The sequence below is a fragment of the Gracilinanus agilis genome, chromosome 1, assembly GCF_016433145.1.
Source record: "Gracilinanus agilis isolate LMUSP501 chromosome 1, AgileGrace, whole genome shotgun sequence".
NCBI classification, from domain to species: Eukaryota; Metazoa; Chordata; class Mammalia; order Didelphimorphia; family Didelphidae; genus Gracilinanus; species Gracilinanus agilis.
In genome coordinates this window covers 152,914,889-152,936,896 of record NC_058130.1, presented here as the reverse complement: position 1 = coordinate 152,936,896, position 22,008 = coordinate 152,914,889, and the positions used below count along the sequence as shown (strand labels likewise).

The 22,008-nt window shown below is 36.9% G+C and overlaps 1 protein-coding gene across 1 annotated transcript in view; it reads left to right on the top strand.

Moving 5' to 3' along the window:
* Positions 1 to 22,008, top strand: part of COL15A1 (collagen type XV alpha 1 chain) — a 218,515-nt gene that overhangs the window by 181,759 nt on the left and 14,748 nt on the right. The window contains exons 27-32 of the mRNA XM_044658323.1: positions 1,368 to 1,413; positions 4,571 to 4,660; positions 5,038 to 5,087; positions 5,213 to 5,314; positions 14,338 to 14,482; positions 18,996 to 19,060. Coding sequence (XP_044514258.1) covers positions 1,368 to 1,413; positions 4,571 to 4,660; positions 5,038 to 5,087; positions 5,213 to 5,314; positions 14,338 to 14,482; positions 18,996 to 19,060 — 498 coding nt within the window. The remainder of the gene's footprint in view (positions 1 to 1,367; positions 1,414 to 4,570; positions 4,661 to 5,037; positions 5,088 to 5,212; positions 5,315 to 14,337; positions 14,483 to 18,995; positions 19,061 to 22,008) is intronic.

The following is a 22,008-nucleotide window of genomic DNA, read 5'->3' as shown; positions in this document are numbered from 1 at the left end:
AGGCCTGGAGATGTGATGTGCTGGGTTCAAATCTGCCCTCAGATACTTCCTAGCTGTGTGACCCTGGGCAAGTCACTTACCCCCAATTGCCTAACCTTTACCACCACTCTTCTGCCTTAGAACTAATACACAGTATCAATTCTAATATTGGAAGGTAAGGGTTTAAAAAAAGAAAAAGAAAAGAAAGGTCTCATCTTAGAAACTCATTAAAAAAAACAACTCATTGCAATATAGGAATGATATGAGATTTTTTGACAAGGAGAGAATGAAAATTTGACAGAGTTTTAAAATATAACTCAGAAAGGAAGAAAAAAATTTTGCTTCATATCACTCTCATTTCTAGATATACTCCCTCTCCCTGGACTAGTTGTTTTTTATTGGGCCAGAACCAATCCATAGTTTATAGGTTACTCTGAAAGGTATGGAGCTCAGGTGAGTGGAAAGCTATCTGAACAGAAAGCCATAGGCTCAGTCAAGAAGATATATTATGACCTAGACTGTATATATTATCATACAATACATATTTCCATGTTTGCCATGTTATGAAAGAAGATATATATTGGTTCTCCTAGAGAAAAATCATGAAAGAAATAAAATTACCTGCCATTTTGGGGAGAGGAAGGGGTAAAGGAAAGAGAATATGGATCGCAAAATGTCCTCAAATGGTTATTAAAAATTGTATCAATATGTAATCTTGAAAAAAATTTATTTTAAATTATGGTATATTTATCTCCAAATGTGTCTTTCTCTCTGTCAAAATAAAGAAAGCAGAACAGTGCTAAACATTTGATGAAAAATTCTTGAGGACTGGCAGAACTCTTGTTTGTATCCAATCTATTTCCTTTTCTTTTTTAACTTAAGTGACTTGTCCAAGGTCATGCAGCTAGGAAGTATAAGGGGTTCAATTAGAACCCAGGTTCTCCTGATTCCAGACCTAGTATTCAATTATTCACTGAGCCAATTAGCTGACCAATCCAATCCATTTTAAGAAGAAAAGCATAATGGCCAGATTTCATCAAAAACAGTACCAAAATCAATTATCTAAAAGCTTCCAGTTTCCCCTTTGCTCAAACCCTTGAGCAATAAGTCTGGATACCACAAGGAGCCAGACTACATGACACATGGTTCTTACTGAGAACATTGCATGTGATAGAGACTTCTGACTTCTGGGTGAATTCTTAAGAATTCATGTAGCCCAGCAACCCAAGCAAAGAGGCTATGCATGTGAATGGCATTGAGTTTGTTATGAATTAAGTTCTAAATGTTTGCTGAGCTTAATCTACTCCTGTATATAAGGTCAGATGTACAATAACGATTCTAAATGAAAATCTATCTAGAAAATAAAGTGCTTTCTTCTTTCTCTTTAGGTTGCTACTACTCATCCTGGGAATCAAGAACTTATAACTTTTCATGGTACTCACTTTTTTATTCACTCTATTTTTCTTTTTCTTTTTAAAAGAATATTTTACCATATTTACATATTTCATTTTCTTTCCCTCCCCTCTTCCCTCCCCACTCTATATTTCTCATGTATGTTTTGAGCCCTCAAGATTCAAGAGTAAAAGCATTTCTGTTTGTCCAGCACACCTAGAAGGAATTCAGTGAGCGGTGGAGTCCTTCAAGGGTTTCCTTGGGGGTGAGGGGGAAACCACGTAACATTTCCAAGCAATTATAATACATTCCTCTCTTCCTCCAAAACAAGGGTCAAGCTCTACCCTCTACAGTATACCTTTCCTGATTGTCCCTAACTTAGAGTGCTCTTGTTCCTACTCTACTTTGGATTGAACTATTATGTACATATTTCTCTAGGTTTTCTTTACATGTATTCTACATGTACTATTCTCTCCTGACATATAAATTCCTGGAGAAGAACAAGTATCTCATTCTTCATATTTGTGTCCCCAGTATTTAGTACAGTGTTAGACTGATAGTAGATGCTTAATAAATGCTTGTTGATTGAATGATTAATATACTGTTGATAGTAGAGCCATTGAGGTAGTTGCTGAGTGGGAGGCAATATAACACAAAGAAACAAAGCACATAATGACTGGGGGGAAAAAACAGATTTTTCTTTATGGTTATTTTTGTAGACCAGTGAGCTGATTTGTTGGTATCTATTTTTCCCACTCTAGGTCTAGTTATCCAAGTTCATTTCTTTGTCTTGGTTTACCAATAGGTACATTCATTATCAGAGCGAATCTTCAAAACTTCAGAGTATTCTTTAAAAAATAAAAACAAAAAACAAAAACAAATTTACCTACTGTTTTAGTATCAATTCTAAGGCAAAAGAGCAGTAACAGCTAGACAGTTAGGACTAAGTGACTTGAATGTGACCTGGCTCTATCCACTGTGCTATCTATCTTCCCATCACCAGTGGATTCTTATGAATACTCTTTTAAAAAAATTCTCAAAACTAAAAGGAATCAATCAATTAATAAGCATTCTTGAACAACTACTAGATACAGGCACTTGAAGTACAAAGATGAAGCACTCCTTGCCTTAAAGAGCTTACATTCTAGGAAAGGAGAAAGCATGTACACATATAAGCTTTTATGTATATATATATATATGCATATATATATATGTATATATACACATTTTATACACACATATATGTATATTGTACGTGTTTACCAAGAAAGAGAGAGAAAAAGAGAGAGACAGAGATTCAGAGACACGGAGAGAGAGAGAAAGATGGAGAGACAGAGAGAGAACTAGGATAGATAGATAGATAGATAGATAGATAGATAGATAGATAGATAGATAGATAGATAGATAGATAGATAGATTAGATGATGGGAAAGTTGGAAGTAGCAGCTGGTGAGATCAGGAAAAACTTCATGTAGGAAGTGGTTTTAGAACTAGCTTTTGAAAGAAGCTAATGATTTTCAGAGGCAGATAGGAGGAAGGAGGAAATTCTAGAAGTGGATAACAATCTTTGCAAAAGAATAGAGGTGGGAGATAATGAGAACTGAAAATATGCCAGCAACAAATATTAAAGAGAGCAAAATAACTCTTGTCAAAGGGTTTAAAGTTAAAAGAATCCAAGAGACCAAGTCAATTTTTTTTCTATTGGATAAAATGGGCAATTAAATGAGTGGCAACACATATGGATATATTGGGTAGAATGAACTCATTTATTTATCTAGAAATAAGTGTACTTGACTGACTAGCCAATAGTTTTAAATGGCTGAAAATTTTCAAAAACACAATTCTTTATCCCAATACTAGAGCATAAATATTCCTCCAAAAGAATTTCAATGCAAATTAATTCATACTATTGTTCTACCAAATGAAGTATTGAAATTATACTGTTCAACACAAATTATAATATTTTCCCAATTTTTGTCCTCTATATTAGTAAACACTCATATGGACTATTGACCTAAAATAAACTCCTCTCTGAGCAACTAAAAATTTTAATGAAAATGGAAAAATGTGGCTGAGTTGCATTTAGAGGAGTAAAGAAGCTGGAGTCATATGATCTGAATTCATAAACTGACTCTATGACAAATCATTCTTTGTGATTTGGGGCAAGTCAATTAATCTCTTCCAGTCTCAGTTTCCTTATTTGCAAAGTCCAAGGTTTTGAGTGGATGACCTCTAACGAGTCCAATTTATGACCTATCTCTAGTGCTCTTGAAAATTCCTATGTGGGATAAACTTTTTTTAATCATCATATTGTGAATTATAGCTATATAAAAGCATCCTGTAGATAATTATCCTATAAAGAGAATTACTCAATAACAACAATAATAGCATTTTGTACACATTCATTATTTCATGAGCTATACCAAACTGTGAAGGTGAAAAAACTAAAACATAAAGTGGTAATATAACCCATCAGGGCCAAGGTCACATGATAAATGATAGAATTAGGATTCAAACTTAAGGATTCTGAATTTAAGTACTTTTTCCCACTAAACCATACTCAACTTTTTTTTTCTGTTTGTAAATCCATACTTTCACATACAAGGAAAATTGTTGTATATATGGTGCCCTTTTAAATTTTTCATTCTTATTGATATTTTTTGTTTTCACATTGTCTAACTTTCCAAATATATTCTCTACCCCACCTTTCTCAGCCTAACACACCATCCCTTATAAAAAAATATTTTTTAAAGAGAAGAAAAAAATGTAGTCTAACAAAACTTATCAACCTTATCAACTAAAACAGAAGGCACATATATGCAATATTGCACACCCATAACCTCTTCCCTGCATTGCAAAAAAAGAGAACAGTGAATTTTCTAATCAGGGAGGTGGGAGGAAGGAATAAGATTGGTCATTATGTTATTGTTATCATTTTATTAAGTTTCATTTTTTGTTCTTTCCATTTATATAGTTCTATAGTTTGTTTACATTGATAGCTTGGCTCAGTCTATGAATTCTCCATATTTTCCATTTCCAGTGGCAGAGTAATCATCCATGACATTCATGTAACACAATTTTTTAGCTATCTCTCAATCAATGGGCACCTGCTTATGATACCCTTTTTGAAAACTCCATCATATTCTGTGACCATTTCACAAAGAATTAAAGTAATTTTCTGTATGTTTTCAAATGTCAGGTGTTAAAGGAGAAAAAGGTTCCTGGGGTCTACCTGGGCAACCAGGCCCAAAGGGTGAAAAAGGAGATGAAGGTGAACCAGGTCCACCAGGTATTTTAAGTGTTTTACTAGACTATGTTATTTTCTTCTTATTTTTTGAGAAATGCAACTGAGCTAGGACCTCTAATGTTAAGGTTTGTCTAATGACAACTTTTTTTTAACCCTGACCTTCTGTCTTAGAATTGGTCGTATCAGTTCCAAGGCAGAAGAGTGGTAAGGGCTAGATTACTGGGGTTAAGTGACTTACCCAGGGTAACATAGCTGGGAAGGATCTGAGGCCAGATTTGGACTTCCCATCTCCAGGCCTGGCTCTCGTTTCATTAAACTACTTAGCTACTCCTGACATAAAGCTTTTTTTTTTTTAAGTTTACCTACTGAGAATGTTTTTTTACTATTTCTAAAACAGAAATTATAATGCTTTCTTTCAGGTCCCCCATTTCCTATTACATACTTGAAACACTTTATGGATAGAATGAAGGTACTTATTTCTTCACTTAATATTTGCTCTCTACCCAATTACTATTATTTCAGGGTTACTGGGATTATGAGATTTTACCCATTTTGTTCTTTATCCTTAAATTTCTCAATGGTGTTTTCTTTAAGGGTGAGTCTGGAAACAAAGGGATCAAAGGTGAAAAAGGAGATTCCAATGGTGCATTTTTTATGCCTGGACCTCCTGGACTACCGGGAAGTCCTGGACAAGTTGTAAGTAATATCCCTTTAAAGATCATATTGCCAAAGTGTAGTCAATGTTCCCCCTGGAAATGATATATATCACAATAGCAATAATTAGAAATTAGACTAATATTTCAATAGATTCACAGTCTCTTCAAGGTGGAATATTTTCTCCATTTGTGTAGATAACAATACATACTTCATTATTGTTTTCTTTGTTCCTGTCTTTCTGTAAATCTTCCATGGAGGATTTACCTAATGTCCTAGAGATTTCACTATGTTTCCCTTAATGTCTAGGATTTTAGGATAATAGATTTAGAGCTGGAAGAAACCTTAGAGATTGGCCCCTCATTGTATAGATGGTCACAGGACTTGTTCAAGATCATACGAATGATAATAACTGGCAGAGCCAGCTTTCATACCTAAGTCCTCTAACTCTAAATCCAAAGCTCCTTTAACTGTTTCATAGATCCAAACTGGCATTATCTATTCCTCAGTTTCACTATGTGACCAGTTTACTTCCTCTTCTGGTCACGCATGTCTTCAATAATGTGTTTTAGATTACTTCCAGCATATAAACCAAGACATAGTAATATACTGGAGGGGGGTGTTGATGCCCATTATTCATTTCTCCTTTGCCTTTTGAGTCCTCTGAAATTTTTCTTCCATGATTAACAACAATATAGCATAACCCTGAGAATAATGTTGGATAAAAAGAAAGAGCAGGTAGTTTAGGATTATTGAAGTTGAGGGAATCAGTGAACCCTAACATAACTCTTCTATATAATAGACTTCAAGCAGAACTACATACAATAAATGAAAACAAAACTATATAATAGAATATAAGCAGAATTCTATTTAACAAATGAAAGCAAAACACTTTAACTCAAAGGGAGCAAATTAGGATAAAAAATTCAAATTTGATTTCAGACTAGTTGCAGAAAAAGTTGCAATACTATGCAAGTAGCTATTCCATAGTGATAGAATTTCTGGTAAAATTGAACTTCTAGATAAAAAAATCATGAATCATTTTTCATAAAAGGAACTAGAACAAATAACTGTGTCATACAGAAACTAGACAGCAGAGTCTAGTTTTAAACTCACAGGCTTCCTCTTCTATAACTACTTGTGATTTATTAGGTGCCACTGTTCTCTCTAGTCTTATCCCATCGTTTAGTTACCTATTTGCCTGCTATCTGGATGCTAAACAGTCTTACTGCTATTTGCTGGGCCAGAAAAATCCACCTTCAAATCCATAGAGTACATGACAAAATTTTGATTGTAGAAACCTATTAAAACACTGGCCATCAAATAATGCTTTTAGAATGTCATTCACTCTCTCTAACAGGGAATGGTGAAAACAAAACAAAATTTTTTTTAATTTTAAAAAAGGAATGGTGGCAATATCTGTAGGTGTAGCCAAACAATTTATTTATTTTATTTTATTTATTATTAACAACAGCATTAATCTATATTAAAAAGGAAAAAGTGGATGACAGATGCATATTGGCCAAATTATGAGATACAACTAAATAGACATATACCCCAATGAGTGAATCTATCAATGACCACTACATTCTGAACTGATACTTCATATAGATGATAAAATGGGTCCAGAAATGAATAGGAAGAGAGAGGTATAATCACATCAAGAAAATGGCACAGAGGAGCAACTAGATAACTCAGTGAATTGAGAGTCAGACCTAGAGACGGGAAGTCCTGAGTACACATATGATCTCACACATTTTTTAGCTGAGCAAGTCATTTAACCCCAACTATCTAGCCCTTACCTCTCTTCTGCCTTGAAACAAATGCTTGGTATTGGTTCTAAGATGGAAGGTAAAGGAGAAAGAAACAAAGAAATAAAAAAGAAACAAAGAAAGATAGAAAGAAACAAAGATGCCTAGACTCTCAGTGACTCAAGAACAATGAAAAGATTCATGGTGGATATAAGAAGGTCAACTGTAGCACATTTCCAGTAATGACATTTCATAAATAAAAACATATTTCACAGTATATCCGAATAGAAAGTGGACCAATTATATAGCAAAAGCAAGGCATGACCTAACACAGTACTAAGCATAATTAGAATTCAACAAATATAGGTTGATTTGTTGATGGCAATAGAACAGGATCAAAACAGTTCCTATCACTTTCCATTTTGAAGGGGGAAAACAAATACCATATTTTATGCTAACATTTATAAAGTTGTTGAATCCTTTTCTCTTAGTCGCCTTTAAGAGGTAGTTTATCTTCTCTGTGTGTCTCCCAGCATAGTTCCACAAGTTGGTCACTGAATAGAGAATGGATGATAATCTGTTGAGGATTATATATGGGAGAATCCTACTTGAATATGGCCTGGAACTAGATGGCCTCGAAAATCCTTTAAGAGCTGATTTTTTATTTTTGAATAGAGGTGTTGAGGGGTGCCCAACCAAAGAGGAAAACTAAAAAGGAGCAATCACTTTCTAAATTGTGGGTCCACACTGCCAAATCCAGCAGAAAACGTGATTGGGAAGATAAAATACAGTCAAGTTAGTGGTTTGCCTTTTTAGTTTCAAAATGTCAACATTAACATTGTTAAAGTATTCATAAAATTTATACATATAATTTAGGATGATTCACATGGCTTAGAAACTTTTGCAGTTACAATTCAAGATGTAATAATGATCATCAAATATTCATTTGAACATCTGCAGCATACAAGATACCATGCTATTTCCTGGGAAATAACAAGTTTACATTCCACAGCAAGTTTATACTCTAATTCTGGAGACTCATAGATAAAGGAAATAATGATATTAGGTAGTATACACTAAATGCCAAATAAGTGGCATGCTCAATAAGCAGCTGGGAGGAGTGAATTAATGACTGAATGAAGCTCAGAAGTGCTTACTCTGTGGCTAAATACAAAGGTGCAAATACATATGTATATATGTACATATATTTTTAAACTTTAACTTCTATCTTAGAATCAATACTGTGTCTTGGTTCCATGGCAGAAGAGAGGTAAGGGACAGGCAATTGGGGTTAAGTGACTTGCCCAGGGTCACACAGTTAGGAAGTATCTGAGACCAAATTTGAACCCTAAACCTCTCACCTCTAGGTCTGGCTCTCAATCCACTGAGCCAACTAGCTCTCCCCTCCCAGAGGTGCAAATATAAAATCAGAATAGTCCCTACCCTCAAGGAGCTTATACTCTAAAAGAGAGAAAACATATATAAGGAATGGCAATCAAGGAAAAGTCCTTTGGTCTGGGAAGTCACAGGTATAGTAAATGAAGCATAGGTTAGTTGGCTGACATTTTATTACTATTCTCAGGGCATGAGGTTAATTGTAAAATGCTAAAGCTGGAAAGGGCCACAGAGGCTAGATAATCCAACTACCTCATTTAAAATGAGGAAATCATGCCTTGAGGAGGTCAACTTGCTTGAGATCACAAGCAGGGCAGATGCCAAAGTCAGATTTAATAGGGAATTTTGGCTCCTCTAACTCCAAAGCCAAGGTTCTTTCTGCAGTACTAAGAGGATATGTACATGGCAGCAGAGTAGATGGCAAGAATGACTAGAATGGATTAAGATCTGAAACTTGGACAGTTCTCGGTCTGTCTAGCTAGAGAGAGCTTTGTGAGTTTATACTCACTCACTTATCAATCAGATCCTCTCAATCATTAGGCAAAGTTGCCAAAATCCAATCAGGTAAAAAAATAAAAAATTCAGGCAGGTACTAGGACTCGTGTCCCTTTAAGCACCAGGCAGACAGGATCCAAGAGCTGCATAGGGTTGTTTAAAGGCAGCTGAACCTGCCAAGGAATATCCATCTCCATCTGTCTCTCTGATTTCTTTGTACCACATGATCAAAAAAAATGAGCTAACATATGTAAAGCGATTTGCAAACTTTAAAGCACTATATCCATATGAGCTATTATTATCCTTCCCTTCAAGGCAACTCGTTCTCTGCTAGACCCTAGCTTTTTAAGATTTCCCCCTCTCGATTCTTTTCCACAGCTTAGACTTACTTAGTGTCTATTGAGAAATAAATTGACTCATTGGCAGCCCCATGTGATCTCTAAATCTGCACTATAGGGGATTTCTGGCAGTCAACTTCCCATTCTCCTGAATCTCTGCCTGAATAAAAGGCCTGCCATCTCAGTTGTGGGACTGTGTCACAAAATCCCAGTTAAACTCTAATATATCAGGTAATTTCAGTATGCTATGATTTGAACCAACAGGCCAGCTCTTGTATACATGGAGAGCCTTATGGCCTCTTAACATGCCTTTCAGACAGAAAATGTCATGAGGAAATTTCCATCTTGCCAGTATGAACTGCCAACAATTAAATGTAATTAACAGCAACTAACTGCCAACAATTAACTGAGAAAAATGGCACCCTGTGGGTCCAGACTGCATTCCTCAATAGAAAACTCAGCTCTTAAATAAGATTTCAGGGCTAGCAGTAACCCTGCCTACGTTACTTCACCTGGCCCTAGTCATTTGATGCATCAATCTTCTACACAAATTTAAAGAAAGGATTGACATGATGCCCAGTTTCCTGGTCTATCTACAATTATAACATGTACCTCCAACCAGAAGTCTCCCCTATCAATTGCCTTAAAGTGGGTTCTTTATTAAATCTGTCACTTAACAAGCTGCCAGATGAATGACTCCATAAATCAATGGGGATAGTCTTTTTCTAGACAGATTCACAGATTTTGTTCTGAGTCTAGAAGTTCTAGGGAGTAATCAAGATATCCACTGAAAGGACTGATAGAATTTTAGAGTTGAAAGTTATATTAGAAGTCATCTAGTCCAGTACAGTCATTTTTCAAACACGTTGGGGTTTTCTTGGCAAAGGTATTGGAGTGATTTGCCATTTTTTTTCTCCAGCTCATTTTACAGATGAGGAAGCTGAGGCAAAAAAGATTAAGTAGTCACACAGATAGTTAAATGTCTGAGGCTACATTTTAACTCTTTTGAGTGCTCCTGATTCCAGGTCCAGTACTCTACACACTGTACCACACACCTACCCCCAGAAGCCCCTATATCTAAAACATTAATTTCCTCTACATCTCCAGGTAGTTGAGAGTCGGGGTTATGAGGACTGAACATTTAGTATATACATGTGAAATTTATTTAACATTATCCAACCATGCTTTTCTTTTTGTGTTGCTGTAATGATTCCTTGCAGAAGAAAATCTGTTGCTTTTGAGTTTCTCTGGCTGGGCAATTAAATATACTTTCTTCTTTTAACTATTTGAAGATAGCTCATGTATGTTTAACATAATGGAAACATGTAAGCTTTGGACTTTATAATCCTTTTCTTGGAATTGCATCTCATAATATTTGTTGGTATTCTACTCCTTTGGTTACCCCATATTAAACTGTAATTTCTTGTATTTTATATAATATGGATTTTGGTAGTGCTCATGTTATATCTTTTAAAAAAATGGACAGTGAAAGGGATAGAGCCTGGACTTGTGATTTTATCGGTCTAACAAACTCCTGTGAGAGGAAACTCAGCCCAGATCAGTGCCTTCTCTGAAGCGTCTATCCTTGGACAGTTGTTTAGCGCTCTTGCCGAGAGTTTCTTAGCCAACATGGGGCAGAAGGAGAACTCGAATCCAAATCTTCATGGCTAGTTCTCTGTTCACTGCATTCTTCTGATAGGTACCTCTAAGTATCTTGACTCTTCAAGTCTTTGCAAGCCATGATATCTAGAGTTGACCCACATAAATGGTCTTTTAAAATTCTATAAAATAATTTTTCATAGTTGTCCAACTCTCAAAGCAACATGACACAGTGGATAGGGTTCTAGACTTGGAATGACAAAGGCCTAGGTTCAAATCATGCCCCTGACACTTACTGGATACAAGAGCCTAGGCAAGTTATTTAACCTCTGCATACTTCTGGCAGCTTCTTAGAATTTGCCTGTGTAGTCAAAGATATATTACAATCTGGATCTGCCCAGAATTTCCTACACCAAGAGATGTTTACATGGATGGAATCAAAGATCTTTCCATGATTTTCCTGTATTTGTATGCATTGTCTAATTAGAGATTGAAGAGGTCATACTTATTTCTAGTAGTCATCAAAATCCTGTCCCTGTTTCTATTTTGAATTTAGTGAAGATTGAGGAGTATATCATTAGATGCCTCACTACACATTCCCATTTTGTGTCATTATTTTTGACATCTAATATTGCTGATAAGTAAATAAAATGTTCATAAGAATCTGCAACTCATGTAATTTGACAGATAAATTATAACCTCTTTTATAAATAGGCAAACAGGCCTTGTAACTAGGATGGTTTCTCACAATAGCTTCTTTTGATTCAACTGAGAGTGAAAAGAAGTTGGAGAGGCAGGGAAGCTGACTCATTCCTCCCTTCACCGTCAGGTTAAGGATCTATAATTGTTTACTTTTGTGGGTGTTTCAGGTTCCTCATTGGAACATTAATTACCTAGAGAAACTTTCCCCAAACTTTTTTTTTTAACAATTTTATAGGAAAATGCCACTTTCTGGGTGAGGATCAAAAGCTAAAGAATTCCAATATTTCTTCTTTTGTTTAGCTCTAAAGTGAGATATGATTCTCTCTTCATAAACCTTTTAAAGAGAGTCCTAAATCAAGGGCTTCTATTGTACAACAAAGAACTTTTAAGTTTAAAATTTTTTAAATCTATCCATCAGCCTCTGATGGCGTTAAGAAAGTGCTTCAGTCTTTCTCTTTTTTTTATTAATAAATTGTTTCAACTTCCAGTGACAAGTGTAAGTACTCATACAAATGAACAAGAACAAAAGAAAGCACACAAAAAATGGAAATTATTAAGGGAAACAATCTGCAAACATAATTGTAATTGTATATGAAACCAAGCACTTCCATTATTCCGCCATTGTTAAGTGAAACAAAAGCTGTGGATGTTCGTTATAATAATGTGGAAACAATGGAGCATGGTAATGTGGCGCACTGAATTGAAAGCTGGCCTCTGCGTCAAAAGACTGGGGAAAATTCCTCCTTCTGACATGTACTGCCTGGGAGAGCCTAGACAAATCACATAATCTTCTAATGATCCAAGCAATTTTCTAAAGCTCTAAGTCTCAAACCACTGACTTTGGTAGAGACAACTTCTTTGTCCTTCTTTCCTTATACCAATGAAATCACGAGTGTAGATCAAAAAAGCAGTAACTATTGAACACGAGTCTCAGTTTTCATCAATTGTTGTTGCTTTCACTTGCCAAGTTTGAGTCAGGGTGTGTGGAGTGCTTTGGTTCCTCTTTCTTTCTTCAACTGTGTTTTTCCATGACATAAAACATGGGCCACTCTGGCCGCCACTGCTGGAAGCCAGGTGTGTTATTATTTTCCCCCCTTCTCCTGGTTCTCCGGTACCCTTTAGGGAGATGATTAAGGGTGCTGAGGTTCTCTACAAATCACCTCATCCCCTGCCAGTGGTAGTTCCTCCAAGGACTTGGAGTGGTCCCCTATACTGTGGTTCCATTTTACCCCAAACTCTCAGCCTAGCTTTTTACAAAGGAATATTTACTTCAAAAGGTACAATAACAAATACATAAGCAGCTTAGCTGAGTTCCTATAGAGCATGATCCCAGTTCCAAATCCAAACCCCAATATGGGCTCCAATCTCGGGCATCCTGGCTTCTCTTTGCTGGGCTAGCTGAATGTCCTGTCTCACCTGTAATTCTGACTCCAGGGGCATCAGAGTTTGAATTCTCCATTCCAGTGAGGTTCACTTCCAGCATCTAAAACTGAGAACGAACCAGATAAAACCAAAACAGACCCTCTCAGCCCATTTCTCAGAGCCAGGGTAAAAGTGGGGAAAGGGGAAGGCTCCTCCGCCTCCAAGTGCAGTTTACAATGACAGCTCTGGGTAAATTGTAATGAATCTTCACTCTCTGGATATAGCAGAAAGGAGTACGCAGGGAAAAGAGCAGCTGTTTCAGTCTGGCCAGTTTAAAGATGCAGCCTGTTCCAGCTACAGAGCCAGTCAAAGGAGGCGACTCCCCTTATTATCCCCCTTTTAGGGGGATCATCAAGAAGCAGAGTGCCTCCATGTTAGCCAATCTGCACATGACAATCCCTCTTATGTGCATAATAACTTAATTGGATTTCTTTTCTAATATATGCTATACCTATTTTAAAAAACCAAAGCCCTGGCCATCTGTCTTAGAATCAATACTAAGTATCGGTTCCAAGGCAAAAGAGCCATAAGGACTTAACAATGGAGGTTAAGTGACTTGTCCAGGGTCACACAGCTAGGAAGAGAGAGGTCAGATTTGAATCCAATCCTCCCAAGTTCAGAACCTACGTCTCTGTCGAGCCACTAAGCTGCCCCTGTGCCATAACTCCTGTAACCATCTCTTCAGACATATTAGTATGAATATAGGTATGGGGGATGGTGCTTGACCAGGAAAGAGTAGAGAAAAAAAGATTTTCATGGCATCATTACTGAATGTTTGATTTACGTGTTCTTGGGGATAATGTGAGTTGTTTTTATTTTGTTGGTGGTGGTGGTGTTTTTTTTCCCATTGTTATTGTCATGCAAAGCACACTTCCATATTGGTCATTGTTGCAAGAGCAAACTCATACAAAACCAAAACCCCAAAATACAGCCATAAATACATGGAAGACGATTCCAACAGTTCTTTCTCTGGAGGCGGATAACATTCACCCTCCTAAGTCTTTCAGGATTGTCCCAGATCATTGCACTGCTGAGAGCAGCCAAGTTTTCACAGGTAATCATCATCCGATATTGCTGTTACTGTGGACAATGTTCTTCCAGTTCTTATTCCGCTTTGCCTCAGTTCCCACAGGTCTCTCCAGCTTTTTCTGAAATCATCTTGCTTTTCATTGCTTAAAGCAAATAGTATTCCATTACTAACATGTACCACAGTTTGTTCAGCCATTCCCCAATTGATGGACACTCCCTCAGGAAATAAAAGTTTTTAAGTATGGAATTCAAAACCATTTCCTTAAAAGATGTAATACTCAGACATCAAAATGTGAAAGTGATTGTGTCCTCTCTTGTGGGTTTACCTTACTAGGGCCAGAAAGGTGATTCTGTCATTGGACCCAGAGGCCCCCCGGGGGCACCAGGTTTGCCTGGACCTCCTGGCTATGGAGCTCATGGACCCCCAGGACCTCCTGGACCCCCAGGGCCACCAGGACCTCCAGCAATATTGGGATCAGGTTAGTAAAAGTAATCACTTCAATGATGGTACTTTTGGTCTCTGTATCTTCAATGCCTGGCACCCAATAGGTATTTAAAAAAAAAATTTAGATCAAATGGATGTTCTGCCTATGTTGTCTTTGTTAAGTCACAGATGGATTAAATAGTCCGTTATATCATGAACAATTATATTTTTATGAGCAAAGATTTCTCCAAGGACCTTCTGATAACAGAGAACTTAGAATAATTTCATATTTTTATAGAGATATTGGCAACAAAAAAAACTATACTTTGCCTGGCTGTTTCAACTAATCTTTAACTTAAAAGTTGGTTTATAGTAGAAAAACTTAGATTAATTGACAACATACAACCTTTTGGCTGATGATTTAAAAACTACTTTTTTCTCTCCAAATTTAGAGATTAAGATGAAGAATACAGATCAATAAATGCAGGGTAAAATCTTATCTTCCCTTCTTAGCAATTTGCAAATGTCCTAAATTTCCTTTCTTTGTGTTAAAAATAACCCTTCTTTAAGTTATAGAAAGAAAAATGAAATTGAAAATAATAAGCAAAAGTCACATCAGCCATTGAGTAACCCACAAGGATGACCCAGCTGCTTCCTCTTTAACAAACTGGTTCAGGATTTAAGGTTCAAATGCAGTTTACACTAGAACTTTTGGGATACTGTATAAACAACATAATAATATACTACTAAGATCACTTTTCTATTTTGAGAAAAATTCTTTTTGTAAGGTACTGTATAAATAAATACAATTTGGGGGATTTTTTTCAAATTCTTGTTGAATTTGTCTATTTCCTTATAATTTGAATTATCACAAATTCATTTATTGTCCAGTTATTTCAAGCACTTATGACTTTCTTCATTCGATTCAGACAATTTTTATTTTATTGGGGGAGGATGAGGGCCTGGACCTGTGATTTCTTTGGTACTCATAATTCCCAATAAGGAAACCTGTAGCAGTGAAAGGGCAGCTACTCTACTTCAGATTATTGCCTTCTGGGCACTGAGAGGACTTGCTCAGAGTCACACAGTATGTATATATGTATCTCAGACAGCGATTAGAATCATTGACTATTTTGACTCCCAAGCCAGCTCTCTATTTACTATACTACACAACCTATTAGCTTCTCACAAGGTAAAGGTTTTTTGTTTCCTTGTGTATCCCCATAGAACAATGTCCTTCACATAATAGAAGCTCAATGAAGACTTCCATAACTTCATAGACTACAGGAATTTTAGAGTTAGAAAAGACTTTAAAGAAGTTTTTTTTTAATTTCTTTCTTTCCCCCTTCATTTCTTCCTTTTTTCTTCTCTTTCCTTCCTTCCTTCCTTCCTTTTCTTTCTTTCCTTTTCTTCATAAATCCTTACCTTCTGTCTTAGACTTGATACTAAGTATAGGTTCCAAGCTAAAAGAACAGTAAGGGCTAGGCAATTGGGATTAAGTGACTTGCCCAGGATCGCGCTGCTAGGAAGTGTCTGAGATCAGATTTGAACTCAGGTCCTCCTGACTCCAGGTTTGACATTATAATCACTGTGTCACCTAGCTACCCTACACTTTAAGAAAATTCCTTCAGCATCTGGATAGAAGACAGTTTGGAGTAAAGAAAGGTTTGAAGCTGAAAGGCCAGTTAAGAGGTTATGGCAGTAGTCTAGATGAAAGCCTGCATAAGAGGGACAACTCAATGAATGGAAAGAAGTAAATTGCTTCCCTACAGATACAAGGAACGTTGTGGAGTTAGAAACAACATTTGGTACCTGATTGGATATGTGAGATGAGGAGAAAGTCCAAGAAAACATTCATGTTCTGAATTTAGGGGACTAGAAAGCTGATGGTGTCCTTGTCAGAAACTCCCCCAGGAAACTAAACCATGCAGTTCCTTAAGAAAAAGATGGGTTCATGTGATGGGTTGTCTTTTTCCATGAACTCAAATACCAGTCAAAATGCAGGGTGCCAGCAGGATGTGTGTTTACTTTCTTCAACATCCAGTTCCCCTTTTCATGTCCATGAAAGTCTTCAGCCTTAGGCCCAGGCAGTGTTAGCTTAGAAAAATATGTACAAAAGAGTTCCTGCCAAAAGACCAATGCTTATTTATAAAAATTTTGCAAACAAACCACACCTTTTAAAAAATGGCATCTGCTCTAAATATGAGTTTTCCCTTCCTCTGTTACAGCTACAGAGAACCTGATGTGTCCTCTCAGTTGGAGGTCTTTGGTCTATCTCTCTAACTAATTAAACTAAGAACTTTTGATTTCCCAAACCCTACTTCTCTTTTTTTTTCCTCAAGAGAAGAGAGGAGACAAAGGAGAATAAAGAAAGAAAAATGGCAGCCTTTCCATGATGGTCCTACTTATTCCTTTTAGCTGCCAACTTTTCTTGATCTGTAGCTGTCTCATTAAGATCAGGGAGGAATGGTGACTTAGTGGACAGAGAGCCAAGCCTAGAGATGGGAGGTAGTTGGTTCAAATCTAACCCCAGACACTTCCTAGCTGTGTGACCATAGGCAAGTCACTAAAGTAAGAGTTAAAAAAATTAGAAAAGAGAAACTGAAGACCTTTTCAGCATGTCTCTGAAAAGGAAAGATAGATGAAAGAAAAGAGCAGTAGTTATGGAATGGGCCATTCCAGTAGGATCTCAGAATCTCCTCTATATCATCTAAATCTAGCCAGATTTCTTACTATTCCTCTCCTGTGGGAGACCCTCTTCTACATCCATGCTTTCTCACTGGTTATCTATCCTCTGTGCCTGGAGTCTATTCCCTCTTCACTTCTGACTCTTAGAACTCTTTTGTTTCCTTCAAAAGTCAGTTTAAACACCACTTTATACATCAAGTCTTTCCTGATCTCCTCTTCCCACCAATTACTAGTGCCTGTCTCCCCCAACTCACTTTGTATTTATATGTCTATGTGACATGTGCATATCCCCAACAACTTGTCCTCTAGCCTCTACTTGGAAACTACTGTCAGGAAACTCTCTGCCTCCCAAGGCCATCTGTTGTCTTTTTGTTTTTTAATTAGCTCTAACTGCAAGGATTTTTTTTCTTACATTTTGTCTCTGCCAGTGAAATATCTGTCCACTGGTCCTGGTTCTTTCTTTTGGATGGATAAACAGAAAGACAGAATCAAAAAGAAAGACAGAAAGAAATAGAGGCAGAGATATTGAGGGAGGCAGAAAGACAGAAACAGAAATGCAGAGACAGAGAGAATACAACAGAAGCAAAAAAGACAAGTCCCAGCTCTCAAAGGACTTACGTTCAAATAGAGAAACAGGAGGAGGAGAAGTATATGAGCCAGATAGAGAAGTATTATGCAGTGTCAGATTCTGAATCAGGTTAGAAGTAATACATGGAACATCGAGACTTCCTCAGATGGATGTTTTGTGGACTAGCTCACCAGCCAAAGGAGGAGGCAAGCAGAATAGTTTCCCTTTTATATATCTTATAGATACAAAGTTGTTCACATGGTTCTCCTCCATTAGAATTTAAGCTTCTTGAGGTATCTAGGTGGCTTAGTGTTCAGAGAGCCAGACTTAGAGACAGGAGATACTGGGTTCAAATCAGGCCTCAGACACTTCCTAGTTATGTGGCCTGGACGAGTCACTTAAACCCAGTTGCCTAGTCCTTAACAGTCTTAAGCCTTGGACCCAACACTTAGTATCAAATTCTAAGACGAGATCAAGATTTTTTTTTTTTAAATGAGCTCCTTGAGGGCAGGATTTCTGGTTTGGATTTTCTTTTTATCTCTGGCACTTAGTCCCATGCCTGGCCCATAGTAAGTGCTTAATAAATGCTTTGTTGACTTTAATCCTTCTTCTGTATAACAGCCCTTCAGAAATTTGAAGATAGTAGTTGTTTTCCTCCTTAGCGTACTCTTCAAATTACATGCCCGGTTCCTTCAGATAATTCACTGGACATAGCCACAAGTCATTATATTCTACTCACTACAGATTTACCATGTTCACTGGTATGTCGTAGAAGAAAGTCTGAATAGTACTGGCCAGTTGTTCTTCTCAAAGTCTTCTTAACAATTATACAAAAAGGGGCAGCTAAGTTTCACTGTGGGTAAAGAACTAAGCCTGGAGTTGAGAGGACCTAGGTTTAAATCTGGCCTCAGCTATTTCCTAGCTGTATGACCCTGGGCAAATCACTTAACTGTTTGCCTAGCCTTTGCCCTTCTGTCTTAGAATTGTTACTAGGACAGAAGGTAAGGGTTTGTTTTTTTGTTGTGTGTGTGTGTTTTTTTAAAGAAAAACAATTATCCAGAAGGTAATTTTTTCTGAATATTTGCAATTTAATTTGAAATGTTTCATTAAAATATTTTTCTATGTGCTATCTTTGTTTCCCTCCAAGAAGTTGGTGGGGAAAGAACTGGTAGAATGTTGGCAGAATATTTGTATCCTCTGGAGCATACCCAGTTAGAATATATGACAAATGTCAATCCCATGATGCTCTTCCAATTATCTCAATGCTGAGAGAGGCAGAGACATATAATGTAAACTTTTTGTTTTATTTCAGCAGTGGCACTTCCAGGCCCACCTGGCCCTCCAGGCCAGCCAGGACTTCCAGGATCCAGGAACCTGGTCAGTTAACATTTATTAAATCAAAGATAAAAGCTATACAGATCTATATCAATGGACCCAGAGTGGAAATTATTTCTATTGAGAAATGTCAAGAATAAACCTCTAGCTGACTAGAAAATGACAAGAAATTCCCAGATTTCTAAAGTTAACTACTAATGACGGTGATATTTCCTGAATATTTCCCTGACATCTGGAAATAATGGCCTTTTTTTTTAATGATTCACCATTTCCTTTATTTGTATAAAAGAAGTGAATAATCATACCCTGATTGAACAAAATGGTGGTTTATGGTTTAAATAAGTCCTTCTATTCTGAAGCATCTATTTTAAAGGTTTGGGACTAGGAACTTTAGCTCCAACATCTTTAGGTTTGGCATCCTTAGGATTGGTGGACTTGATATGATTGGGGTCAGTAGACTTAAAAGCCTTGGAATCACTGGGCTTTATGGCCAGACTTGGTGGGCTTGGCTTCAGACTTGGCTGCCTTAGATTCAGACTTGGCAGCCTTAGAATCAGATTTGATCAGTAATTCTGACAACCTTAGAACTGAACTTTGTGATCCTGGGGTCTAGGCATTTGGGTGCCAAACCTAGGGCTTAAATGCTTGGAAGTCATGTTGGGGCCAGTCCTAGCCACTAGCCTTGGGGATCTTGGTCTTAAGGTGCGTGGTCTTGGAGGCCTTGCTCAGGGCCTTGATGGCCTCTGCTTGGGACTTGATGGCTTTGGCATTGTTGACATGGATCTTCTTCAGTCCCTTTTTGTTGTGTGTCTTGGCAAAGCACAGAAACTTGGGGTCAACTCCTTTTAAAGATTTGTATCTCTGGGATCCAAATTTCTTGAAGCCATTTCTGTGTCATTTTCATGATTGATTGCTGGAGATATGGTTTTTAAATTTAGCCATCTTTATACCTCCATCAGCACTAATAGGTATTCCATAGACCAGAATTGCCTGAGAGCAAGAGATAAAAAGAGAATAGACTTCTAAAAAAAAAGATCCTGGTAGCAAACAAACAAGATCAAAGGTTTAGAACTTTAAAGTTCCTTAAAGATGATCTGTCTAGACCAGTGATTCCCAAAGTGGACGCCATCGCCCCCTGGTGGGTGCTGCAGTGATCCAGGTTAGTGGTGATGGCCACAGGTACATTTCTGAGTTCAATAAATAGTTTCGTAATTTCAAAGTTCAATGTTTCTTATTTACACCTTTCTTTACTATATTTTACGAAAAAGGTAGAAACATTAATACATATATTTTTCCTATTAGTTGCTATTAAAATTTTTTAAAAATTAATTTCCAGGGAGTGCAAAGTAATGTTTTTTCTGGAAAGGGGGGGTAGGCCAAAAAAGTTTGGGAACCACTGATCTAGACCAACCCCCTCATTTTACAGATGAGAAAACCAAGGTCTAAGGAGTTCTTAAGGTCATAGATTTAGAGCCAGAATGGTTCAGGGAAGTCATCAAATCCTCCCCTCCTTCATATAATTGATGAGGAAGTGGGACAAGAGAAATGAAGTGATTTACTCAGAGTAACACATCTAGTATGGCAGAGACAAGATTTGAACTCAGGTCTTTTGACTATGAAGTCAGCGCTATTTATACTGTACCATGTACCATGGTATCACTCCATTGCTATAAACCCATGGGGCCTCTAAATTGTTAAATTATAGAAAAATATTATTTCAAATAATACATTGCTAGAATTTCCATTTAAGAACAGTATAAATAGAGGGTGGAAAAGATTTACATTGAAATAGCTTATGAAAGGAATTATATTAAAATATCACAGAAAGAAGGACTTGGTCTTGTATCCATAAGGTATGACAATTTTAATAGATCTCTGTAATTACCACATGACTTTGTATAGATTATTTCATTTGACTATATGAGGTAGACAGGATAAATACTGTTCTTCACAATTCTAAAATATAGAAACTGAGGACTGTAAAAGTTGAGGACCTAACCATAGGCACAATGATGCATAGAAAGTGGAATCTAGATCTTCTGACTCCTAGCTCACATTTTTTTTTTCTGCTACAGTGCTTCTCAAGGGTCTGTATTTATGACAGGCTCACTGAAGCAGCCATTTCCAAGCAATTTTTTCCTCTCTATATAGATAAGCTTCTCCTTTGATGTTGCTATCAATGTCCTTCAACTTGGTGACAAAAGATAAAAATATTATGATTTTAGCTTCACTAACATTGCTGACCCTAGGCCTCTTATCAGTTTATGTCCACCCTTAAACCTCATTTGTGTTGACTCTGGTGATGGATTCTGAAGGAATAGGCCTCACCATTTCGAGAAATTGTACTAGGATTCTTAATGAGAATCTAGTTCTAAACTTATATATTCTTTATGGTACCCCAGACATGACACCAGATCTCAATTTACATGGGTTATCCTTAATGCTCTATTTTTTTTAACATAACTCCAGACACAAAGACCTATATTTGAGATTAAAATTCTTGAATAGCATCTATGTAATAAATCAATTTTATAACAAACTGATTTCTATAATGACATATCACATAATATTCTGAGTCACAAGCAGAAGTACTCAGCCAGTCAACAAATGTATTAAAGGCTTGTTAAATGCCAGGCATTATGCTAGGTGCCAAGGTGACCAAGACAAAAACAATCCCTGCCCTCAAGGAGTTCAGTAACACTGGGAGATGGAAAGTTAACAAAAATATGACCATAACTTAGGTGGCTCAGTGGATAGAGAGCCAGGCCTGGAGATAGGCAATCCTGGGTTCAAATCTGTCCTCAGATACTTCCTGGCCATGTGGCCCTGGGCAAATCACTTAACCCCCATTGCCTAGCTCTTACTACTTTTCTGCCTTTAAACAAATATACAGTATTGATTCTAAGATGGAAAATAAGAGTTTTTTTTTTAAAGAAAAGAAGGAGGAGGAATAAAAGAAGGAGAAAGAAAGAAAGAAAGAAAGAAAGAAA